Source organism: Elephas maximus, chromosome 25 (genome assembly GCF_024166365.1).
Source record: "Elephas maximus indicus isolate mEleMax1 chromosome 25, mEleMax1 primary haplotype, whole genome shotgun sequence".
NCBI classification, from domain to species: Eukaryota; Metazoa; Chordata; class Mammalia; order Proboscidea; family Elephantidae; genus Elephas; species Elephas maximus.
The window spans coordinates 32,486,125-32,513,318 of record NC_064843.1 but is presented as its reverse complement, the minus strand read 5'-3'; the positions used below and the strand labels follow the sequence as shown (position 1 = coordinate 32,513,318).

At 39.6% G+C, this 27,194-nt stretch overlaps 1 protein-coding gene across 2 annotated transcripts in view; it reads right to left on the bottom strand.

The window, feature by feature from the left end:
• Positions 1-19,566, bottom strand: part of RBL1 (RB transcriptional corepressor like 1) — a 76,345-nt gene extending 56,779 nt beyond the window's left edge. For both annotated transcript variants that reach the window (XM_049870028.1, XM_049870030.1), the window contains exons 1-9: positions 19,171-19,566; positions 15,210-15,343; positions 6,618-6,818; positions 6,175-6,239; positions 5,948-6,076; positions 4,800-4,960; positions 2,732-2,781; positions 1,967-2,153; positions 855-1,021 (exon numbers count right to left, since the gene is read on the bottom strand). In XM_049870028.1, coding sequence (XP_049725985.1) covers positions 855-1,021; positions 1,967-2,153; positions 2,732-2,781; positions 4,800-4,960; positions 5,948-6,076; positions 6,175-6,239; positions 6,618-6,818; positions 15,210-15,343; positions 19,171-19,326 — 1,250 coding nt within the window. In that variant the 5' untranslated portion in view covers positions 19,327-19,566. The remainder of the gene's footprint in view (positions 1-854; positions 1,022-1,966; positions 2,154-2,731; positions 2,782-4,799; positions 4,961-5,947; positions 6,077-6,174; positions 6,240-6,617; positions 6,819-15,209; positions 15,344-19,170) is intronic.
• Between the last annotated feature and the right edge of the window lie 7,628 nt (positions 19,567-27,194).

The window sequence follows — 27,194 nt, the reverse complement described above, 5'->3', positions numbered from 1 at the left end:
AAAGATTTTATTGTTTTTTACCATTCTTTTATTTCATTCCAACAAAACCAACCCCATTGCCATCAAGTCAATCCCAACTCATAGCGACCCTACAGGACAGAGAACTGCCCTGTAGGGTTTCCAAGGCTGTAAATCTTTACTGAAGCAGACTGTCACATCTTTCTCCCACAGAGAGGGCTGGTGGGCCAGAACCCCCAACCTTCGGGTTAGTGGCCCACTGCTTTAACCACTGTACCACCAGGGCACCACCTTATTTCATTAGGTGTTAGAAAAACAAGTTCTCTGATCTGACTTCATTCTATCATATTTCCCAGGACACATGCCTCCTTTTCTGAAACAATCGCATAAGGTTCCACTTTATGACTATATCGTCAATATGTAATCAGTCTGCCATTTGACGAATATTTAGATTGAACCTATTTAAAGTCAATGCAAAAAGAAAAATATTAATGCATAACCATCAATATATAACCAGTTCCCTGTCTGATGGATATTTAGACTAAACCTATTTAAAGTCAATGCAAAAAGAAAAATATTAATGCATAACTCAGAGGTAGTTAAAAGAGTGGACTGTTTGAACTAAATGATCTTTAAGATATATTTAATCTTGAGAGTCTATAATCCTATGAAATCCTGTAAATATATTTATATAAATATAAAACACTTATACACAATCTTCAATAGGTACTACTTCTGGCTTGTTTTAGGTGAACACACTTTGTGATTGAAATGCTATAGTAAAACTTGCCAGACATATTCACCATCTCAAGAACTTTGAAAATACTTAGAATAGAATGGAATACAGAATCTAATTTAAAGGTGTTAGCCAGAAAAATAATCGGTATTGTACTAACTCAAAAATATTTATAAGCTGTTGACTTGGAGCATTTTTCAGTCCGGCCACAACACCCTGTAACCTGCTCACACTTTGGGTTGCTGAAGCAACAGGAGTAACCACTGCTTCTTTTTCTTGTAAATATCGCCGTCCTGTTAGTGGGGTAGAAGGTGCAAATGTTCTTTTCTGTCAGAAAAAAAAATCTGTGAGATTAAATGCTACCTTTCCCCTCATTATGTGTTTAATTCAGCACATGCACCATATTCTTCATTCATATTTAGTGACGGGTTACTGCTTCCTCTCTTCCGGTTACCCAACAAATTTTTAGCAATATTATGCCAATAACGTTCTTACATTTAAATAACACTTTCCCAAAGTACTTTCTATCTATAATCTCATCTTCACAACACTCCTTTGAAATATACCCAAAAAAAAACCCCGTTGCCATTGTTTCTGATTCATAGCTACCCTCGAGGACAGAGTAGAACTGCCCCATAGGGTTTCCAAGGAGTGGCTGGTGGATTCGAACTGTCAGTCTTTTTATTAGCAGCTGAACACTTAACCGCTGCATCACCAGGGTCCCTTTGAAATATAAGGCATACATATTTTCACTTCACTTATGAGGAAACAGCCACAGATAAGTTAAAAAAAAATTGTTTAAGCTGACAAAGTTAATGGCAGACCTTGGACTAAAACTTAGATTTTCTACCTGCTAGACCACTGAATTTTCCACTAGATCTCATCCTCCAACCCAATTCACAAATAAGCACAGAATTAAGCCGTGGCCATTAATAATCAAGTCCAGAGTTATAAGGCTGAGGGTAGGGAAGACCATATAGTAGTATCACGGGTAGGACAGCAAACTAAATTTTAAATATCTCAGAGGCTGATCAAAACAAAGAATGGTAAGAAAAGCATAAATGTTGGGGACATTTTATCCAAAAAATGAATAATAGCAAGAAACCAGTAAAAATACTGATGCCATAGTTTTAAAAATTACCTCTTCAATGGGAAATACAAATTAGTAGAAGAAACTCAAGATTTAACTTGAAAGGTGCTTCTGCTGTTAGTAGAATCACATAGAGAAAGAGAAAGATCATTCAAGACTGAGGCCAGGCTAGGTGATATTACTTTTTCAAAGTGTTGTTGAAGGTTACACTCCACATTAGCCCGTGCTGTCAGTTTCCCTGACTGGGTGTCACTAGGGAACTTCTGAGGAGATCCAATCTCTTCTTCTGCATCTGCTCCCAAAAAGATTCTCTCATCAAAATCACCAACGGTTAGAACATACTCTTCATACTCCTTGTTCACTGCTTTGCTGCAAAGAGAATTATTTTAAGCTGTTGGGGTAAAACTAAGTTACCTGATGGATTTATCTTGACTTGAAGACAGATTTAGAATTCACAGCCTGGGAAAACTGAATTGTCCTACAGACCAGTTTTAATTAATTCTGCCCCTCTGCTTACGCCCCTTTGATGATGGACATTCTTAATATTCATATACATAGCAATAAATTATTTCGAGAAGCAAAAAGAACATATATCAGGAAACTAGTTCAATCTAATTAAGGAAAAGAAAATTCTATCTGATCACTGAGGAAATAATGGTGGCTCTGAAATACGTCCATTCTGAATTTGCCAACATTTGATTAATGAAAGAATAGAAACCCAAATGCAGAAGTCATTCAGACAGTTTATGAGTTTCTCAACAGAGTAGTTGTTTTAAATGTACTTAGAGCCTGCATGACTTAGTGATAAGACCCACTCAATGCCACCAAAGCAGAGGAAACTTGAATTTGGAGGATTTATCCTGATAAAATGTCTCGCTTAACAAATTTCAACAAATCATGATTGACAGCCTATAATATGCCAGATATCCTTAGTGCTAGACACTTACCTATTATCAGTAAAACTGGAAAGGTCCAAGAGGCATTCTCCTTTTAAAATCTGGTAAGAAAAAGTCATTTCAGGACATCACATAATATAATTAAGCACATTTACACAAAGAAAAACATAAAATTTATCTAAATTTTCACACTGGTAGTTGCTATAATACATGTGTGCACATGTGCACATATATAGCAAACACCAAACAGAATTAATAAGTGGTTCTTTCAGACTACTAAAACCTATTTAGTGTGCAAATATAATATTGAAAGACACGTAAAGTCAAGTTTTGAAAACTGAGGCTAGTCTATAGCAAAAAACAAACAAAACCAGTGCCCCTGAGTCAATTCCAGCTCATAGTGACCCTATAGGACAGGGCAGAACTGCTCCACAGGGTTTCCAAGGAGCAGCTGGTGGATTCAAACTGCCAACCCTCTGGTAAGCAGCCAAACTCTTTACTACTGCGCCACCAGGGCTCCTAATCTATAGCGGTGGTTTCCAAATTTAGTAATGTAAGAATCATTTAGGGAACTTGTCAAGAAAGCAGAATGATGGCCCTCATCAGCAATGACCGAGTCAGTAGGCCTCAGCTGAGGCAGCATTATTTAACAAATTCCCAAGCTGATTTTGATGCAAGTTGTTCATTATTAAACACTGATCTACGAAGGAGGGAAACGAACATTCACTGAATTATTCTTGTATGTCAGGCAAGCAAAGGATTCAGAGAATACAGCTACTCTCTTTGGTAAGAGAGAAAAACTATGCTGTATCAATATTTGCTGTATACCCACAGTATACTGAGATTACTATACATTCGGCTTGCATAATCAAACGTCTTCAGGGGCCAGGGGACAACACACTTAAATGAAGAGAGCAGAATGTACACTTCCCATCCTAAGAGAGATGACCATAACTTAGCTGGCCAACGATTACCCACATAGAAATTCCTAATACTGCCGTATCTTCTGATTTTTAAAAGATTTTCATATAATAGTTCTTGATATTTAAAAATTTAAACGAACAAAATAAAAATAAATATTCTAGGCAGGCCAAAGAAAACATCTGTGGCCTATGGGCAGGAGGACCATTGTCCACAGGACACTTTTGGAAGTGAAAGAAGGTGCTATTAAAAATGATGCCAAGACAAGGGGCAAAAACCAAATAATCCAGGTAAACTGGGATGCATGGCTACCATACCCAGGGGTCACAAGTGTGCTCACTCTGTAGAGTATAACAGATACAATTCCTGGGTTCCTTTAAAAGTTTACTTTGTTGGAGGTGTTCATCATAAAGATAAAGAAACATGATATACATATTTGAGCAAAGAAGGGACTAAACAGAAAAGTTTATATACAAGAAGAAGCCAGTTTGGGAAGATTTCGTACCTAAAGAAAAATCTCATAACATTCTAGCAAAAAGGGGAACACGGTGATGACCAGATCTAAACCCCCCCTTTTATCAAAATGAAAACTCAAGGCATATCTGGATTAAATGGTTCAGTGTTGGGGAATTAAGAAATTAAGACACAAATGATCATGCCAATTTATAAATATAGGAACAGTTAAGTTTGTTATTGAAGAAAAAAACTCCAGAATGAATGCAGGTAGCCTGCAGGTGACTACAAACTTATAGTGGATTCTCTACGGAATTAAGGCTACAGTTGATATATGTCATCCCACTTTAAGAAAGAGTCAGCAGTTATTCACTTTGTGTCAGTAGTTACATTAAACTTACTCTGATGTCCTGTTTTTCCTAATTCTTCATCAGGCTTACTTTGATATTCTGTTCTTTCTAACCTTTTATTAGTACCTCCTACAGTTGCCCCTGATCCAGCTGCATTTGTTCGACAGTACATATGGCTGGTAACACTCTTTAGTATTTTTCAGTAAGGTTAGATTAAGCTCAGTTAATCATATCATGCAAGATCATAGGACAAACCTGCATCACAAGAGAAGGAGACCTGGGAATCATTTCTCTGAGTACTATAATGTTGATTACTTGCTTAAAACACTGTTTTTTTCCTCTGCAGCTGCTGCTGACCCCTAAACACCTCAGTCACTTAATTATAAGGACAGTACCTTCCTATCAAAGAGTTTCGAAATGTATGGCTTAAAGTAGTGCTCCTTTATTCCTTTTGCTTCTACCAGAAGTCCGTCATGCAGTTCACACAGTTCAGCAATGATGCAGGGAGGCTCTTCAGAAGCCCTAAAGTCAGCAGTATGGAAATGAGGTGGTAAACCTAGTTTCACATGGTATGAAGAGATATGCAGAGGGGAAAAAGACCATGATCAACTTTTTTTTTTAAATAATTTTTATTGTGCTTTAAGTGAAAGTTTACAAATCAAGTCAGTCTCTCACACAAAAACCCATATACACCTTGCTACACACTCCCAATTACTCTCCCCCTAATGAGACAGCCTGCTCTCTGCTCTTTCCCTCCACTCTCTTTTCGTGTCCTTTTCGCCAGCTTCTAACCCACTTCACCCTCTCATCTCCCCTCCAGGCAGGAGATGCCAACGTAATCTCAAGTGTCCACCTGATCCAAGAAGCTCACTCCTCACCAGTATCCCTCTCCAACCCACTGTCCAGTCCAATCCATGTCTGAAGAGTTGGCTTTGGGAATGGTTCCTGTCCTGGGCCAACAGAAGGTCTGGGGGCCATGACCACCGGGGTCCTTCCAGTCTCAGTCAGACCATTAAGTCTGGTCTTTTTATGAGAATTTGGGGTCTGCATCCCACTGCTCTCCTGCTCCCTCAGGGGTTCTCTGTTGTGTTCCCTGTCAGGGCAGTCATCGATTATAGCCGGGCACCATCTAGTTCTTCTGGTCTCAGGATGATGCAGTCGCTAGTTCATGTGGCCCTTTCTGTCTCTTGGGCTCGTAATTACTTTGTGTCCTTGGTGTTCTTCACTCTCCTTTGATCCAGGTGGGTTGAGACCAACTGATGCATCTTAGATGGCTGCTTGCTAGCGTTTAAGACCCCATATGCTACTCTTCAAAGTGGGAAGCAGAATGTTTTGTTAATAGATTTTATTATGCCAATTGACTTAGATGTCCCCTGAAACCATGGTCCCCAGACCCCTGCCCCTGCTACGCTGGCCTTCGAAGCATTCAGTTTATTCAGGAAACTTCTTTGCTTTTGGTTTAGTCCAATTGGAGCATGATCAACTTTTAAAACTCTTTTTCCAAAAACTGATAATCAGTTTTCGAGAATACATAAGATCTTACCTTTAAATGATGGATTTAGCAAATCTCGTCTATTTGGGCATGTAAGAGCATTGGCAAAAATGAGATCCAAGCAGCACAGAAGTAAATGGTAAGAGTTTACTAAATCATCCCCAATCATACGAAAGTTCCCTTTACAAGGAAAAAGACACAAAAACCAGATATCACTCCTGTCAAATAGCACCAAGCTTCCACAGTAGAACATAAAACCAGTGAAAGTGTCAGCTTACCCTTGGTGTAAACAAATAGCGTCCAGCAGAAATTAAAGAGATCCTTAACGCTGCAAGGAATCCTTCTAATGGGGGGGAAAAAAACGTACATTTTGCCTTTATGATTAGCTTGCTAAATATCAAGTTTTTTATTTAAGTTGAAACAGCAAATATAGACAAACAGTAAAATCAAATTACACATAAAGTTCCATTCACTAAGGACAGACAAAATATAGCTCAAGGATTGGATCTGAATGAGTTTTTCCAATCTGTATAAAATATTCAGAACATAGAAAAACCGGTATTACCCTAGATTTTCAGATAGAGATAACTGTACATGGATTTTTAAAAAAATATACGTTCTCTGCAGAAGGATACGTCTGGTAAAAAGTAGGCTTTTAAAAAAGCAAACTTTCTTAAAAAGTCTGTATCATAATCCATATGAAACTACATAAAGGTCTCACCTCTGCTTCCTGCTTCGTGGTAACTTTGGTAGCTCTTCATATGGATTTTGAAATATATCTAAAAAAATTGGCTCAAATTTTTTGAAAATCACAGTAGACACCTCAAAATTTCTCTCCAGCCTTTCTATACGTTCGCGAAATTCCTGTGGCAGGTTTAACATGTCCATCCACTTCTTCATTTTACTAAAAAACTGAATTAAACTAAAAAAAAAAAACAAAAAGAAAACAAAGTAACTTTAAAATTAGACCATATTGAAAAGGGATTCAATCAAAAGAAAACATTCTATTCATGACTAAGGACCTTTACTAAAAAGCCTGACATTACATAAACCTCATTCCAGGTGCTATGAAATTATTTTGGCCCCCATGATGTAGATGTAGATCTTGAATTAAATGTCATCACATACGGTGTCTCCTGTGATGCAGGCAGTGAGAGCAACAACCTACTTCTTTTATTCCCTACAGCACCTAGACAATGCTCTTCATATAAATTACGAAGTAAATGCTTGCTAACAGACTGATGGGTTCACCACATTAGTTTAAGAAAAACGTAGAAGTTTCCCAAATGCTGGACTTGGGAAGTTGATCACAAAGCATCAGACTGTTAGAAGTTAGGAGTAAAATTCAGGTGTTTGATTCCCAACATGAGGTTCCATCACCAAAACTATATTAAGAAGGTAAATGAAGGATTTTGAGTCTAGAGCCGGTGGTGCAGAGAAGTTAGGAAGTGGTAAATTCTTACAGTAGGGTCAACAGCATTATTCAACGGTGATTTTTCTAGCACTTTCATTCCTTTTACATTTATTAGGTGGCAGTCTAGCAAGAAAGAGCTTTCCCTTCTCCCTTATTTATTATCAGTATAGATTATATTTGGAAACCCTGGTGGCCTAGTGGTTGAGTGCTACGGCTGTAACCAAGAGGTTGGCAGTTGAAATCCACCAGGCACTCCTTGGAAACTCTACGGGGCAGTTCTGCTCTGTCCTATAGGGTCACTATGAGTCAGAATCGACTCGACGGCAGTTGGTTTGGTTTTGGTTTATAGATTATATTCAATGAGCTATACTCCATTACTGTCCCTATTAATTGTCCAAAATTAGGCTACTAATGGGAGCATTTTTTTCAAGCTAGTTCCTATGTCCCTTGCACATGTCCCCAATATGTTTTTGAATATTTCCTTAATTTCTTGCATAATAAGCTGATCTAGGCTAATCAGGGAAAATATCCTTGCCCCAGCTTTGGAATCAGTCATTTCTCCAAGTAGTCTCAGTGTATGGGGAATGGTACTTAAAAACCAGTATCTGAGCAATTCACTGCTACTGAGGTTTCACTCCTTTTAGGCCATTTCCCTCTTGACAGACATTTACGTTGTTTTCAGCTTTTGCTACGACAAAAAAAATTTTTTGTAGTGAATACATGAAAAATGTGTAACAAAATACTGCTACATATTAGAATTCCGGCTTTTCTGTCTTTTTTTGAACAATGCTTTGTTTCTAATGGCTTTTCCTATAATAGGATTTTTCCAGGACATCAAAGAACATCCACTCCAGTGTTATATAACCATGTTTAATTATATTAGTTTAAAACTAAACCAGCAACTCATCCTCTCCAAATAACTCTGTCCTCATATCTAAATAAAATCAGAATCTCATTTCAAATTATTTGTTAATAAATACCAACTGATAAAAGCCCAGCCATTTTTGTTCTGAGGCCTGAAAAATAAGTGTTTTACATAGGAAAAGTCTTTTCAGTGCCACAAAAACCAGGTTAAAGAAAACATTGCAAAGTAGATACAGCCTTAAAAGGGAATAATCCCTCAACTTTCTCTCTCTTTATTATGCCAGAAAGATAAGCTTATACTGAATGTAGTAATAGAAGGGAATGGTAGAACGAATAATTTTTGAAAACTTATCAGACATGTAAATAACTTGTTAAGGCAACTGCCTAAAAAATATGGGTTTTACTCATTAAAAAAAAAAAACCCTGTGCCGTTGAGTAGCTAAGGAAAAAAAAATTATATATACACACACACACACATATATAAAAATATACATATAAAATAGCTGGGTCTGAGAAATGGCACAGAAGCTCAGTATCAGAAAAACAAGAGGTTTTATGTGAGAGAGCAGTGCTTTTAGGGTCTCTGGAGGCGGCTTCCAGGGCTGAAGGAGTCTATACAACACATGCCAAGGGAAATGTTTCAAAGTATAGGGCAGGGACGGCAGATACGTGGCACACGTCCCAACTGCATTATGCTACTGAGTTTTAATGGCAGAGGAAAGATAAAAAGGAAATTACTTTGTAGCAAATTAGCATCAGCAATGTTCCAATGAAAAATGCTTGAAAAATAGTTTTTCATGAACTAAATTTTCATTCAGGCTTTATTATAACCTGAAAATAATTACTGAATGAAGAAATAAAAGTCATCTGGATTTAAACCACAAGTTAATGAAAAACTGTTATGTGGAAAGATTACCTCTTAATACTTAAGACAATGAAACTCAGACAACTTCTTTATTAAAATAAATTAAAAATTCAAACTGCACGACAGATACAAATTTTTAATATTACATTTAACAGCAAAACAAATTTTAACATCATATATACACATTTTTTAAGTTAGAATTTGCTTTGGTAGTAACATTTTTTGTAAACCCAAACAGTATAAATATAGTTTAAAACAGAGACATGCTAACGTACATTGTGAGCAGATGCACGCGTAATACAGTACGGACTTGGGAGGCAAACTGTGTGTATCTGAATACCAGATCTGCCACTTATAGGTATATAACCTCAGGGAAGTAATTTAACCTCTTGGCGACTAAATTTCCTCATCTCTAAAATGGGATTTACTTTAGGGATGACTGTGAGGATTAAACAAATAAAGACACCCCAAACACTTAGCACATAGTTAGTGCCTGGGACACAAGTAAGTACTCAATAAAAATCTGTTATTTTTGTAAGTGTATCTATAATCTAAGAAGCCCTGGTGGCACAGTGGTTGAGCTTGGCTGCTAACTGAAGGTTGATGGCTGGAACCTACCAGCTGCTCCTAAGGAGAAAGAGGTGACAGACTGCTTCCTTAAAGGTTAATTTTTTTTTTTTTTTTTTTAAAGGTTACAGCCCTGGAAACCTATGGGGCAGTTCTACTCTGTCCTACAGGGTTACTATCAGTTGGAATCGACTCGACAGCAATGGGTATATATAATCTATGCTTATATATTACTCTGCAATATAATTTATTAACAACATGATGAGCACTTCTCCATGTCTCTATATAGCTACATACCCATTGCCATCTAGTTGATTCCAATTCATAGTGACCTGACCTGAAAAGACAGAGTAGAACTGCCCCAGAGGATTTCGAAGGCTGTAATCTTTACAGACGCAGACAAACACATCTTTCTCTCAGAGCAGCTGGTGGGTTTGAACCACTGACCTTTCAATTAACAGCCCAGCCTTTAACCACGGTGCCACCAGGGCTCCTTAAATTTCTACGTTGTCATTTAAAATTACATTTAAAGTCAAAAATTTAAAAACAGCCCAAAATATTATGAATCAAATAGCAACATCACTTGCTATTCTTTTTTATTACTCTTAAATAAACATGTTGATGCTGGTCAACTGCTCTTTTAACAACTAAGAGTCTGATACTTAAAAACATGTTTTTTGGGGGGAAAGTAATTTGAGAATATCAGTCTACATTTAAAAACACATATCCTTTGACCCATCACTGCATTTTTAGGAATTTTTCTGAAATGCATATTTACAATGATGTTCACTGGTCTTTAATCACAGAGGAATGGACATAATCTAAATGTCCATCAATAAGGGGCTGGCTAAATACACAAAACATCCTTGTATCCTACAATATCCTACAGTCAATAAAAAAATTAATAACTTAGAGCTACATATGTTGATATGGAACCATTTCCAGAACATAAAGTTAAAAAAACAACTGCAGAACAATACATATAGTATGATTGCATTATGTTAAAAAAACAAAAAAACAGATTTATATGTTTATACATAAGAAGAACTGTTAATATTGGTTAATTCTGGGGAGTGGAAAAAGGAGGAGATACCTTTCTATTTTGAACAGTTCTGTACTATTTGGAATTTTTATCATAAGAACATATTGCTCTAAAATTTTTTTTAAGTTATAATTTTTTTGCTCCATTTCCTCAACAAAGATCTTTAAAATTTTATAGGGTTAGCAACGAGAAACACTGACAAAAAGATCAGATTGTTTTATACCATAATGGATATGATTTTGCACAATTAAAAAAATTACTTTAGCTCTATCCATCTTAATTATACTTTTATCATCATCAATGATAAAAATTTATTATCTATTAAGTTTTTTAATCATCTTGACTTTATTATTTTTCAATTCATAGAAACAAAATTGTTCTGAAATTTTTTTTTTTTTAATTTAGAATGGACTAAAACCTATTTGCTAGCTCTTGATAAGGCTTTAAACATTCTTGTCTTCTATCCTGGAAACCCAGGAATGCACAATGGCCTCAGAGAGTTTTGTTCCAGGTGAAAAATCCAGAAACAAAAAATATCAGCACCTATGCAAATCTGGATCACTCCATTCTTCTGTTTCCTATCCAGGCAAATAGTTCCACATGGTTGAGACTACAGCAAATAAAAGCTAAAGGTAAGACCTACAGACTGCTTAGCTGTTGCAGGGAAAAAAGTATTCACTATGTAGTAGAAAAATAGGACACTTTGATCAGATGATCAAAATTAATGTTACCACTGACAGGCAGATGGATATCATGTGCCTCCAGATGTGATACCCTGAGGCCACATATCACTTATGCAGCTGTCCGTGTAAGAGCGCATGACCTGCACCTAATTATAAGGAGACGTCCGACAAATCCAAAATGAGGAACGATGTATTAAAAAGAGAGGTAGCTGTAGACTGTATTCCTCAAAAATGTCAATGACATAAAAGGCGAAGCGGTGATAAAAATTTGAAATGAGAGAGATGATGGTTACACAACATGGTGAAAGTAATTAATGTCACAGAATTGTACATGTAAAAACAGTTGAAGTTGTTGTACACACTTTACCACAATTAAAAAAAAAAAAAAGACAGTCTATGAAAATGATCCTGATTAAAGACGACTAAAAAAAAAAAAATTTTTTTTTTTTTTAATGACTCGACGGCGTTGGATATAAATTTTAAGGAGACGTGACAGGTGAATGCTGTATCTGATTCTACATTGGAAAGTGTACTCCAAGAAAAAAAAGCCATAAAGGACATTACTGGATCAACTGACAAAACTGGAATATAGATGGTAGATTAGATAAAATTACTGTTAAAAAAAATTACTGTATCAAGTTAAATTTGCTGAGGTTAATAATTGTAGTGCAGTTATCGAAGGAAATATACATTGAAATATTTAGGAGTAAAGGGCTAGAATGCATGCCACATACTTTGAAATGGTTGAGAAAACAAGATAAAATGGTAAAGCAAATGGATTAAGAATACTAACAGGTGAATTTGGATAAAGGGTAGATGGTGTCCTTTCTACTTTTCATATTTCTGTACCTTTTTTTAAGTCTGAAATTATTTCCAAATAAAAATGTATTTATTTTAAAATTTTATTGTGTTTTAGGTGAAAGTTTATAGGGCAAGCTAGTTTCTCATTCAAAAATTTATACGCAAATTGTTTTGACATTGGCTGCAATTCCCGCCATGTGCCAGCACTCTTCTCCTTTTCCTTTCCACCCTGGGTTCTCTGTGTTCATTTGTCTGGTTTTTCTGTCCCTTCCTGCCTTTTTGTCTTTGCTTTTGGGCAGGTGTTGCTCATTTGGTCTCGTATACTTGATTGATCTAAGACGCACATTTTTCACCTGTGTTGTTTGTTTTACAGACCTGTCTAATCTTTGGCTGAAAGGTGGACTTCAGGGTACCTTCGGTTCTGAGTTAGCAGGGTGTCTGCGGGCCACAGTCTCGAGGATTCCTCCAGTCTCTGTCAAACCAGCAGGTCTAGTCTTATTTTATGAATTTGAATTTTGATCTATATTTTGCTCCCACTCTTTCCGGGACCCTCTACTGTGATCCCCGTCAAGAGTGGTCAGTGGTGATACCTGGCTACCATCTAGTTCTTCTAGGCTCAGGCTGGTGGAGGACGTGGTTCATGTGGTCCATTAGTCCTCTGGACTAATATTTTCCTTGTGTCTTTGGTTTTCTTCATGCTCCATTGCTCTGAACATGGTAGGACCAATAAGTGTATTTTAGATGGCTGCTTGCAAGCTTTTAAGACCCCAGAAACTACTTACCAAAATAGGATGTAGAACATTTTCCTTATGAACTGTTATGCCAACTGATCTAGATATACCCCGAGTCCATGGTCCCCAGCCCTCAGCCCCAGTAACTTGGCCCCTCAAGGTGTCTGCATGTCTAGGAAGCTTCTATGACTTTGCCTTCTTCAAGCTGTGCCGACTTCTCCTATATTGTGTGTTGTCTTTCCCTTTACCGACACTATTAACCCTTACCTACTACCTATGAGTATCTATGAGTCAGAATCGACTCGATGGCAATGGCTTTTTTTTTCACTACCTAATTTTTTTTTTTAATTAGTAATTTTTTTTCTCACCGCCCCCCCCAACCATCAAAGGTTGTTTTTTTGTGTGTGTAAACCTTTTCTTTGGTTTTTATAATAGGGGTCTCATACAATATTTGTCCTTTTGTGACTGACTTATTTCACTCAGCATAATGCCCTCCAGATTCATCCAAGTTTTGAGAGATTTCATGGATTCATCATTGTTCTTTATTGTTGCATAGTATTGCACTGTATGTACCATAGTTTATCCATTCATCTGTTGATGGGCACTTAGGTTGTATCTTTTTTCTATTCTGAATAATGCTGCAATGAACAGGGGTGCTTATGTCTATTTCTGTGGTAGCTCTTACCTCTCTAGTATATAGTCCTAAGAGTAGGATTGCTGAATGTATGGTATTTCTATTTCTAGCTTTTTAAGGAGGTGCCCTATCATTTTCCACAGTAGTTGTACCATTTTATATTCCCACCAGCAGTGCAATCTCCCCTCAACCTCTCCAACATTTGTTATTTTCTGATTCATGCCAGTAATGCTGGGGTGAGATGGTATCTCATCGTAGTTTTGATCTGCATTTCTCTAATGGCTAATAATCACATTTCCTTTGTTAACCACTTGAATGTCTTCTTTGGTGAAGTATCTGTTCATACCCTTTGCCCATTTTTAAATTCGATTGTCTTTTTGTTGTTGAGGTGTTGAAGTAGTCTATAGATTCTATAGATTGGCCCCTTGTTGGATATGTCATAGCCAAAAATTTTCTCCCAGTCTGTAGGTTCTCTTTTCACTGTTTTGGTGAAGTCCCCTGATGAGTGTGTTTAATTTTTAGGAGCTCCCAGTTATCTAGTTTATCTTCTGGTGTTTGTGCATTGTTAGTTATGGTGTGCATTGTATTGATGCCATGTATTAGGGCCCCTAGCTAAAAATATATATATATTTTTAATAATTTTTATTGAGCTTTAAGTGAACATTTACAAATCAAGTCAGTCTGTCACATATAAGCTTATATACCCCTTACTCCATACTCCCACTTACTCTCCCCCTAATGAGTCAGCCCTTCCAGGCTCTCCTTTCGTGACAATTTTGCCAGTTTCTAACCCTCTCTACCCTCCTATCTCCCCTCCAGACAGGAGATGCCAACACAGTCTCAAGTGTCCACCTGATACAAGTAGCTCACTCTTCATCAGCATCTCTCTCCAACCCATTGTCCAGTCCCTTCCATGTCTGATGAGTTGTCTTCGGGAATGGTTCCTGTCCTGGGCCAACAGAAGGTTTGGGGATCATGACTGCTGGGATTCCTCTAGTCTCAGTCAGACCATTAAGTCTGGTCTTTTTATGAGAATTTGGGGTCTGCATCCCACTGTTCTCCTGCTCCCTCAGGGGTTCTCTGTTGTACTCCCTGTCAGGGCAGTCATCGATTGTGGCCGGGCACCATCTAGTTCTTCTGGTCTCAGGATGATGTAAGTCCCTGGTTCATGTGGCCCTTTTTGTCTCTTGGGCTCATAGTTATCGTGTGACCTTGGTGTTCTTCATTCTCCTTTGATCCAGGTGGGTTGAGACCAATTGGTGCATCTTAGATGGCCGCTTGTTACCATTTAAGACCCCAGACGTCACATTTCAAAGTGGGTTGCAGAATGTTTTCATGATAGAATTATTTTGCCAATTGACTTAGAAGTCCCCTTAAGCCATAATCCCCAAACCTCTGCTCTTGCTCCGCTGACCTTTGAAGCATTCAGTTTATCCCAGAAACTTCTTTGCTTTTGGTCCAGTCCAGTTAAAAATATTTTTTTAATGAAAAAAATATATTATAGCTAAAAAAGATTTAGTACAGAGGCCTCTGCTTAAGGCCAGAAATTGAGGAAGAGAGGCAGAGGAAGACTATGACAACTGGGAAAGGATATCTATGTGATAACAACCTTAGTCAATACTGAATGAAGTCAAATGACTTAAAGAGAAATTAAATACCAAAATTAAATTTAGAATTTATAAAACAACACTTGAAAAATCAAAGTACTTTACCTTAATTTAGCTGAACGTAGTATCCTGGTAAGTGATACACAATTTCCTTCCATGACACCCTTTCCAACTGTGGGAATAACGCTTTTTCGGCATGCAACATAGAGTGAACATGCCAACCAGTGTATAACTTCTCCCTGGCAGGTAAAAGGCAAAAAAAAGCAAAATGGATACGTTGTTATGTCAAAATGCTTGAATTCTAAAGTCAGAAGACATCTCAAAATTATCTGGTCTAATTTTCCTTCTGTAGATAAATGGCCAAAGAGGTAAAGACACTTGCCCAAGGTCACAAACTCAGTTGCAGTACTGGGTATAAAACACCTTATTAGTAATCCCATGTTCTTATAACATGCTATACCTCCAATCTAATATTACTGAAAGGATTCTCCTAAAATTTCTTTGCCTCATCTTTCTTGATTTTAAAGTGTCAGTTTTGATCTTAATGATGCTGAAGTTATCTTCTACCATTTTAGTTTTATATATCTTTTTTAGCCAATTTGACAGCAAAAGGAAAGATCACAGTGGGAAGTTAACAAGGGGGAGGGTCACACATAAATATTAACACCTATTTTGGATTACATAAAAGAGGTTGTTATTTTTGTTAGGCAAAAATTTGGGGACCAATTTTACCCTTAATACATGTTATCTTTCAAATAGTAAGTACGGACCTCCATCTTAGCAGGTATCTCAATTTACAATGCTGTAATAAAATTAACATTTGGAAACTCAACACTTAATACAGTTAGTGCTTGACTTACAATGTATTTGAGTTATGACTAGAACTGCACTTATAACCCTCCTTTTTATTTTAAACATCTTATCCTTAGTAATATGCACTACATACAATGTTGCAGCATGTAATTTACTGATGTTATCATTCTCACATGTTCACTTGCAGATGTTCAATTTTATGATTTACTGTTCAAAACACTGTTGTACAGCAGGCTATGATGGCCTGGTTGACAATGAGGTTGGTGTCAGTGTCGGGAGTCCTAACAGACAGAAAGTTGGGCAGTGCTCAACTCTAATGACATACAACTGAACTGTGCATGCCGTTGCTTGAAAACAAGTACCCGAACGCTGCTGCTCACTTTGCTAAAGTCAATAGGCAGATTTGGGAAGCAGTGAAATGTTACTGTGAAATATATGAAGAAAAAAATAAAAGGACCATACAGGTAACTCTCACTCATTTTCTAACTAGAAACACCATCCCCATTCTCAGGGAAAATCCAGATGATCCAGAACCTTCCAAAAGTGGAGTTATTGCCACAACTGACAAAATGCCAACATCATCCAACTCTTCTTCATCATTGAAATTTTGTGTACTTTTTATGTATGTATGTATTAAAATATATCTGTAAAAAAAATTTTTTTTTAATATCTGTAAGCTTATATTAATGTTTAAAAGGCCCAAAGAGAAATAAAGATCCAATTTATAAAGATACTGATAATAAAAGGCAATAATGGCAACAATAACAAAAAAAGGTATTCCACTTAAGTCAGAGCCAACTTAGAATGGAGTGGTAGAAACAGAACAGTAAGTTGGGGACTACCTATATTTATTTTACTCAGAGTCCACACTAGACTAGGCATCAGGTAAACACATTTAATCATACCACCAACCAAATGTGTTAAGTACTATTATCCTCATCTGACAGAGGAGGAGATTGGGGTTGAGAGGTAAGCACTGTTTGCATACTAGCTTTGATCAAGCTACTGTACAATGCAATGCTACAAAGTGAGCAACCCTCTCCTCCAACCTAGTGAGGCAGAAGGTAGAGAGGTTAACCCTTTCAAGACCCAATTACTTTCTCCTTTGAATTTTTTGTTGATACTATGTGCTTTCACTGATGAAGGCATGCTGATTAAAGGATCAATTCAGAATTTTTGTTATGAGTTATGAATTTTGATACCCATTATCTGGGATCCCAGTATCCCAGCTGCCCCTGGAAGACACTAATTCTACCACTATGAGTCAATAATAAAATCTTTTTTTTTTTTAATTTCTTGAAAATTTGCAAAACATGAGGTAAAACATGAAAGCACATGGTAATGACTGCACACACATTTTATTCTAGTCTCACTTTTCTTAGCCTTTGTCGGGGATTGAATTGTGTCCTCCCAAAATATCTGTCAACTTGGGTAGGTCATGATTCCCAGTATTGTATGATTGTCTACCATTCTGTCATCTGATATGATTTCCCTGTGCTGTAAATGCTATCACTATGATGTAATGAGATGGATTAGCCGCAGTTATATTGATGAGATCTCCAAGATTAGATAGTGTCATAAGCCATTTTCTTTTGAGATATAAAAGAGAAACCAAAGAGACATGGGGACCTCATACCACCAAGAAGGAGCATGAGCAGCAGAGCTTATCCTTTGGACCCAAGGTTCCCACACAGAGAAGCTCCTAGGCCACAGGAAAATTCATGACAAGGACCTTCCTCCAGAGTCAACAAAGAAAGCCTTCCCTTGGAGCTGGCGCCCTGCATTTGGACTTTTAGCCTACTAACTGTGAGAAAATAAATTTCTCTTTGTTAAAGCCATCCGCTTGTGGTATAGCAGCACTAGATGACCAAGACGACCTTTTTATTATTTTTCATGAAATTTTTCAAAACATGAACAATGCATTCTTCCTTACTGCAAAAGCAGTATTTACAGCCCAGATAAATAAAACCAAGGGATTTTTTTTAATCTCAGGAAAATTATCACTACAATGCTTTCTTCCTTATGGCAAAAGCAGTGCTTAGAATAAAAATAAAGGGATTTGAATCTCAGGAAAATTACTGCTAATATGTATGCTTCATTATAACAAACATAGTACGAACAGCTAAGCAGCAGAAACAGCTGCCCTAGAATACAGCAGAACTGCTCACCCTGATGCATTCCATCTGCTACACAGGGAAGCAATTACTGTGCCCTGGAATTGAATACAGGGTGAGAATAACTTATAGGAGTTCCAATCAATCTCTTGAAAAGTACCACTGTCATGTTTTACTCCTTATTGGAAAAGCATTATTTACTGTTCAGAAGCTGGAAAAGAAGGGAACCAGTAACACCTGGAAACAACGAATGGCATAAAGGAGAAAATGGCCACTATGACTAAATGAAGACTGGCAAGAGTTTATTCTCAAGAGAACACAGTAACGGGGAAACACAGTGAAGACGCTTAATTCACAGAAATAAAAGCAAATCTGTCAGAAGTTTTAAAATTTCACACATCTGAAATTATCTACACAAAAATGAGGCTCCCACTCAGGATTTTCGAGTTTCACACATTTCAAAAGGCTCTCACCTTGAGGCTAACACATTAAAATCGGGCTACTCCCTTTCCAAAGAACTCCAGAGGCATAAAAAGTGAGTGGGACACATCATGTCCCACGGGTCTTGGAAGGGTTTTAAAAAGCTGACTCCAATATCTGGCTCCACTAATAGCCCTGTGACGTTGGACACCTCTTTGGCGCTCAGATTTCTCAACTGTGAAATGGGATCAGAGAACGTTTTCAGAGGGTTGTGGAGAGAACTGAGATGGCATATTTAAAGCCCTGAGCAGTATCTTGGAACGCGAATTCACTAAAAAAATTTTTTTTTTTTTTTTTTACCGTATTTGTTTTTACAAATGTACGGGCGGTACCTTTGCGTGTGTGACGCTTGGCGGGCTGGAGGGAGGTCAGGTGTGGAAGCCACGGGTCTAGAAGACCCCTGACTGAAATGTGACCTTGGACAAGCCGCTCCTTTTCTGGGTTTGTTTCCCGCTTCAAAAACTGGGTGGGCTGACTGAGCTACACCCGCCCCTTCAGCTCTGCACTTATTGGCGCCCGGCTGGCAGCGACCCTTCTCGGCGGGGAACTCCCACCACCCCAAAGAGTAGCGGCGGGGCGGGGCGGGGCGGGGGTGGGGCCTGGCCGCTGGCTCACTGCGCCGAGGGTCCGGTCCGGCCGCCCCACCTGCGGCCGCTCACCTCTAGGCTGTAGTTGCCCCGGATGGCGGTGAAGTCGTCCAGGGCTTTGGCCGCGCTCCCCTCGTCCAGGTTCAGCTCTTGGCATAGGGCCTGAAGTGCTTCCCCGGCCGCGGCGACCACCGCCGCCCCCTCCGCGTGGGCCTCGTCCTCGAACATCCCCTCAGGCCCTGCGGGTGGCGCGGTCGCAGCCCCCCGACTCCAACCTCCTTCCCGGGCGCGCTACCCACAACCACCCGCGCCAAAGCGCGCGAAAATCAGCGACACTTTAGCGACGCCTTCTCCATCGTCTCCCTCCGCTTTTCTCTTCAAAAAAGTCCATTTCCTCTCCTGAGCTCCCAGCCACCTTCTCTAGAAATGGGATAACAAAACGGATCTTGGGTCCTGGAAAAATTGTACTTGGCCCTTGAAGGGCAGCGGTGGGCCAGCCAGGGCGGCAAATAGAGAGCGGGGGGGGGGGGGGTCTGCAGCCAGCGCGCGAAGCCTACTGGGAGTTGTAGTCCGCATCCTGCCCTGAAGCTGGCGGCACCGCTCTTACCGGTTTGGGAGGGGTTGGGGTGACATTTATTTAGCGAGAAGCGTCCTCTGCCCCGCCAGTCTTATCAGCCCTGTCTCTGTTGGTGTCCAGAGGCGCCAAACAGCCCATCTTTGACTGAGCTTAGGCACTTGAATTGCGAGATGGAGGCAGTGCCTCCTGGGATGTCTCCAGTGTTGGATGAATGTGCTCTAGACTATCACAGGGCTGGTGAGGCAAGTATATTAAGGGGTATCTCCCCATTCATCATTAAGGAGTCCCTTTTTCAGCTCTCTAGACTTTGGGAACTTTCTCAATAAAGACAGCCATTTCAGGCTTAGGAATACTCTTCAGGTCTTAGAGCTTATCCTTCTGTTCCAACAAAACTTCAGGAAAAGCCAGAGTGATCTTTTTAAAAGGTAAATCAGAGCATGGCACTCCTTTGATTAATATCATTCTGCGAATACCTTTGCTTAAGATAATACCCAAGCTCCTTTCCGTGGCCCACAAGGCCCTATGTAACCTGGCCCGCCTCATCTAGTGCCTTGTACTTCCAGCTTCACTTTGTTTTGGACTCTGGAAAATGCCAAGCTAGTTCTTGCCTCAAAAGGTCTTTCTCATATGCTGACCAAACTGCCTGTCAGCTTTTTGCTTACCTGGCTCCTCTTCACTTCAGTTCAATTAAGTGTCACTTTCTCAGTCCATCCCTGAGCTCTGTGTCTAAAGTAGCTGACTTTCCTTCCTCCCCATACCCTGTTTCATTATCTTCATAGCACCTTATCACTATCTGAAATGATCTTACTTGTTTATTGACCAGCTCTTCCTACTGAAATCTGAGCTGCATGAGAGCAAAAACTTTTATGTTTATCACTGTCGATCCAATATTTAGATTAGTGGTAGGCACTCAGTATTGAAAAAATTACAAAGAGCCCAGTGTTGAGTGGATGAGGGAAAGGAGTCACTGGATCTCATATGCATCACTAAAAGCCTGGACATTACCCTCAAGGCAGTGCAGGTTTTAATGCAGGGAGGTGATGATCAATCTATATTTTGGACAGGTCCCTCTGGCTACCCCATGAATTGGTTGGGGTAGAGACTGGTGGCAGGGAGTCTTCTGGGGAGTGATGCAAAAGTCCAGGCAGGAGATAGTAAGGGGCTGGTTCAGCACAGGAAGGAGCCAGCCTGAGGAGGGGTCTCTAGCCTAGAACTGGAGGAGCCACTGCTGGAGAAGGAAGAGTCCCAATAACACAGGTTTCCATCCAGGCCAAGGGGGTGAAAGTGATACTGTTAATTGGGATGGAAGTGTAAGCAGATGGATGAGATGAGTTCTGGAGTTGTTGAGTCTGGGATGCTTGCGAGAAGTTTAAGCAAGGCCATTGGGTTCCAGAAGGTGTCCCCCTCTCTCTTGGCAGTTTCTCAGTGTTCTACATTCTGCACACATGGAGAGGGATGAGACTTGGGAATCAGCTGCAAACTAGGTCCCAAATTAGCAAAAACTCAAACACCACCCCCCCAAAACTCAAACTCATTCTGAACCACTTGTGTGGTACCTCCAACTCTACTTCTAGGAACTACTAATGCAGCTGACTTCAGGATCACCTCATTATTCTCTGGAAGGAATGTTGGCACACAGTGTGTGCAAGAAGGGTCTCCTCCCATGAATTTGTACCTACTCAGGGTAAGGAGCACTGGTGGTTCAGTGCTTAAGCGCTCAGCTGCTACTCCCCAGTGGCTTCTCTAGGAGAAAAGACCTGTTAGTCTACTCCCATAAATATTTCAGCCTAGGAAATCCTATGGGGCAGTTCTACTCTGTCATACAGGGTTGCTATGAGTCAGAATCAACGGTACATGGCAATAAAAGATTGGTTATGGGCAGTTGGTGTCTATCTCCAGCACCACTGAGTCTGTAGCAGGGGTTATCCCTCTTGCTAACTCCCTTCCTTGGAGTGAATATAGTCAGCAAAGAAATGTCAGGAACAGTGGAGGTGAGATGAAGTTTCTCTTGTAGCAGCTCATTTGTTTTATAATTTATTGCTCTTATATAAGAGAACTTCCAGCTCAGCAGAGAGCTTGGGGAGTGGGGACAGCCTGGACATGAGGACTGGGAATTTTCAGGCTGGACCTAAAGATAAGGGAGCAGGTTGATATCACTCAGGAAGAGAGCTGGCAAGAGAAGAGACCCAAGGATAGAATAGGAACAACAACATTTAAAGGGATGGATGGGCAGAATTTGAGGAGTAAGTGAAAAAGAGATTGGGCCAGAGGGGCATAAAAGCAATAAGTGGTATCTCAAAGGTCAGAAAAGTAGTACTCCATAGTCCAGTGCCACTGAGAACTTCTATAGAGTGAAGAATTCAAAGAAGACTTCATATTATCATTCGTATGCTTCTGGTGACCTTTGCTATAGTAGTTTTCCTTAGCATGGTGGAAGTGGAAGCCAGATTACTGTGGTTGAGGGTCTACTGGGAAGAAGGTCAGAATGTTGAGGTAGGAAGTAGAAACTCTGTAACAAGTTTGGTAGAAGAGAAGCAAAGGAAGGGTATTTTCTAGGATAAGGGAAACTCAGGCATGTGAATAATCAGGGGTAGGACCAGGCTGAGAGAGACTGAAGATAATCAATGTAGCAGGACCCTAGAGAAGGTAGCCAAGCCTGGCTTTCCTCTTCATAGCTCCGGTTTAGAAGGTCATCACTTTACACCTACACTAAGCAGGTCTTGCTAGATGTTCTACTGAGGGGAAAATAGAGGAACACGCAAAAGGGAGTTGAGAGTGGCTTGGAACAATGAGAAAACTCCCTGGGTTTGTCAAATATAAACATCATGGTCAGGATTTTTTGAGGAAAAATGGAGTATAAGTAAGTCTACCTCATGGGGATACTGGCTTTCATAGGTGGTCCTGGACAAGATTACAAGAGATGAGACTCCTCAAGTTCTTTGCCTTTGCTACAATTAGTCAATTTTTGTATCCAGATCTGAACTGCAGAGGGTCATACTGGCCTTGAAAACAAACCAAGATAAGAGGAGACCAGCTGCTCTCAGGAGTTAGAGAGCAGTTGGTCTCCTCTTATCTTGGTTTGTTGTCAAGGCCAGTATCCCCAAACAAAGAAAAGTAGGTACTCATTGCACCATTTTTCATCTTTTCAGTAGTTTAGTTTTCAGTGAATTGCAGGCTATGTACTATAGCCCTTCTCTTCTTCTCTACTGAATTTGATTCTCCTGATCCGTTTCCCACTTCATGCATTCACTAAGGCCTGAAAACTCTTCATTTTTCCATTCCGTAAATGTTTACTGAATTCTTGTGTACAGATGGCGGTGTCAGACCTTGTCTAACTCTAGAGGGAGAGATGACAATCAGCATCAGCCCAAAGATGATTCCCATGAGGTGGAGGTCAGACATACATACCTTCACCACTCTCCAACCTTTTTACCAATCCAAACACCAGCCATCCCTCCATGGCACTCCCTACTTCTCTGCTAGTTTCGATAATTCATTGCAGTGGCCACAAAGAACTCACAGACCATACTCACGAGTATGGGGTTTATTAGTGAAGTAACAGGTTACAATTCAGGATCAAGATCAACTTGGAAATACCAGAAACAACTCAGGATATAATTTTTTTGATCAGGACAGCATCTTCTCAGCCATGCCTGCAAGCAGGCCTCTGCTGCTGTGCCCTGCATGGGCCTGGCCTCTGCTCCGCTGGGGCAAATGTTACAGCTCTTTAGCTCCATTGACATGTGCCCAGAGGCACCCCCACTCCATCAGCAAGCTTCCTGCCTGCAGGTGCTCAGCTCTTTTGTTCTGTTGATGAGGCCACTGCAGACACCTCGCACTGTGGGCTGAGATGCTCACTGCAGCCATCTTGCACCAGTGTCTGGGTTCTCATGCCATTTCCAGTGTTATGGCTGTCACTGTCTCCTGGGTCTAGGAAGTTCTTTGTGCAAGGACCCTGGGTCCAAAGGAGGCGTTCTGCTCCTAGCTTTTCTTCTTCGTAGGATTAGCTCCTTTAAATCTAGCGGCATGGCAAAACTGACTAATCCCCTTGGTGGGCCACAGACACCTTATTTGCATAGTCCCAGCCAATCCCAGGAAGAGTTATACACACTATTTTATAGTGTGTGGGAGTTGCAATTATTTTGTGGGAGTTACAAAGCCATGGCTAGAAGGGCCATATAATAGCAATTTGTTGCACTGCAGCCTGCTATGTGCAAGATACTGATTCTTTCTTTGTCATGACTTTCAGATTTCCCAGACTTTTAACCATTACTGACTTGAAAATGATCCAAGAACAAAAGAAAGTTCCTCAAAGGTCATTCACTAAACAAACAGAAATTGAAAAACATTATACCTTTTTTCTTCTCTTTGGGACTGCGTCTGGACTCTGACTTTGGATTTTCAATGTCATATCTTGTCAGTATTTACACAGATATTTTCATCTCCTCTATTTTGATTCTCCTGATCTATCACCCTGTATATTCAATCATTATGGCTTTTCCTTTTGCCATGTTATAATTCTCAGACTGTCCTGAATTGAATTATTAGGAAACAAGCTCCTGAAAATGAGGCTAAGATAAAAGGAAAATGCTCTTATGTTCCATTATTTCCCTCATGAAATGAAGCAGATTTAGTCAGTACTTCTTTTTTCTCTTTTGGACAGTATCTAGACTTGATTTTCAATAAACTGTACACACACACAGACTGTACACATCAGCCCATGTTGTTCTCTTTTTTTTTTTTAATTTTATTGTGCTTTAGGTGAAAGTTTACGGGGCAAATTAGTTTCTCATTCAAAAATTTATACACAAAATTGTTTTGTGACGTTGGCTGCAATCCCCACAATATGTCAGCACTCTCCACCTTTCCTTTTCTGCCCCAGGTTCTCCGTGTCCATTCGTTCAGTTTTCTTGTCCCTTCCTGCCTTCTTGTCTTTGCTTTTGGGCAAGTGTTTCCTGTTTGGTCTTGATTGAGCTAAGAAGCATGTTCGTCACGTATATTATTGTTCATTTTATAGGCCTGTCTGATCTTTGGCTGAAAGGTGGACTTCGAGAGTGACTTCATTTATGAGTTAGCGGGGTGTCCAGGAGCCCTTGTCTTGGGAGTTCCTCCAGTCTCTTTCAGACCAGTAAGTCTGGTTTCTGTGTGTGTGTGCGGGCGTGCGTGCATGTGTGTGTGTGTGAATTTGAATTTTGTTCTACATTTTTCTCCCACTCTGTCTGGGAGCCTCTATTGTGATCCTTATCAGAGTGGTTTGTGGTGGTAGCAGGGCACCATTTAGTTCTTCTGGTCTCAGGCTGGTGGAGGATGTGGTTCATGTGGTCCATTAGTCCTTAGGACTAATACTTTCGTTGTGCCTCTGTTTTTGTTCATTCCCCTTTGCTCTGAAGGTGGTGGAACAAATATATATATTTTAGGTGGCTGCTTGCAAGCTTTTAAGACTCCAGCAGCTACTCACCAAAGTAGGATGTAGAACATTTTATGAACTATGTTATGCCAAATGACCTAGATGTCCCCCCAAGACCATTGCCCCCAGCCCTCAGCCCCAGTAACTTGGTCCCTCAAGGTGTTTAGACGTGTCTAGGAAGCTTATGACTTTGCCTTGGTCAGGCTGTGACTTCCCCTATATTGTGTTTTGTCTTTCCCTTCACCAAAGCTATAAACCCTTGTCTACTACCTAGTTAGTGATTTTTTTCTCCTCACCCCTCCCCTCCTTCATAACCATCAAAGTTTTTTTCTTTCTGTGTGTAAGCCTTTTCTTGGGTTTTTATAATAGTGGTCTCATACAGAATTTGTCCTTTTGTGACTAACTTACTTCACTCAGCATAACACCCTCCACATTCATCCATGTTGTGAGATAGTTCACGGATTCGTCATTGTTCTTTATTGTTGCGTAGTATTCCACTGTGTGTATGTACCATAGTTTGTTTATTCATTCATCTGTTGATGGGCACTTAGGTTGTGTCCATCTTTTTGCTATTGTGAATAATGCTGCAATGAGCATGGGTGCGCATATGTCTGTTTGTGTGATGGCTCTTATTTCTCTAGGATATATTAAAAAAAATTTTTTTTTTTTTTTTTTATATTACTAGGGGTAATTGCTGAATTGTATGGTATTTCTATTTCTGGCTTTTTAAGGAGGTACCACGTCATTTTCCATGGAGCCCTCATGGTGCTGTGGTTAAGAGCTTGGGTGCTAACCAAAAGGCCAGCAGTTAGAATCCATCAGCCGCTCCTTGGAAACCCAATGGTGCAATTGTACTCTGTCTTACAGGGCCACTATGTGTTGGAATCAACAGCACTGGGTTTATATCATTTTCCATAGTGGTTGTATCATTTTACATTCCTACCAACAGTGCAGAAGAATTTCAGTCTCCCTGCAACCTCTCCAACATTTGTTATTTTCTGTTTTTTTTTTTTTCTTCATTCATGCCGGTAATGTCGAGGTGAGATGGTATCTCTTTGTAGTTTTGATTTGCATTTCTCTAATGGCTAAGGATCGCAAGCATTTCCTCATGTGTCCTAACTACCTGAGTGTCTTGTTTGGTGAAGTGCCTGTTCATATTCTTTGCCCATTTTTTAATTGGATTTTTTGTCTGTTATTGAGGCATTGAATTATTCTATAGGTTTTAGAGATTAGGTTCTTATCGGATATGTTGCAGCCAAAAAATTTTTCCTAGTCTGTAGGTTCTCTTTTGGTGTTTAATTTTCAGGAGCTCCCAGATATCTAGTTTATCTTCTGATATTTGTGCATTGTTATCTATGGTTTGTATTGAATTTATGCTATGTATTAGGGCCCCTAGGGTTGTCCCTAATTTTCCTCCATGATCTTTATCGTTTCAGGTTTTATATTTAGGTCTTCAATCCATTTCGAGTTAGTTTCTGTGTATAGGGTCACTATGAGTTGGAATCGACTCAATGGCACTGGGTTTGGTTTTATGGTAGAGGTATGTGTCCTGTTTCATTTTTTTTTACAGATGGACATCCAGTTTTCCCAGCACCATTTGTTAAAAAGTCTGTCTTTTCCCTGTTTAGTGAAGTTTGGTCCTTTTTCAAAGATCAGCTGACCATAGATGGAGGGATTTACATCTACGTTCTCAATTCTGTTCCATTGGTCTGTGTGTCTTTTATTGTACTAGTACCAGGCTGTTTTGACTACCATGGCTGTATAGTAGGTTCTGAGATCAGGTAGTGTGAACCCTCCTACTTTGTTCTTTTTCTTCGACAATGCTTTGCTTATCAGGGGCCTCTCTCCTTTCCATATAAAGTTAGTGGTTAGTTTTTTCCATTTCAATAAAGAATGCTGTTGGTATTTGGATTGGGATCGCATTTTACCTGTAGATCACTTTGCGTAGGATTGACGTTTTCACAACGTTGAGTCTTCCTGTCCATGAGCATGGTATGTTTTTCCATTTATATAGGTCTCTTTTGATTTTTTGCAGTAGTGTTTTGTAGTTTTCCTTATATAGGTCTTTTATGTCTCTGGTTAGATTTATTCCTAAGTATCTTTTTAGGGGCT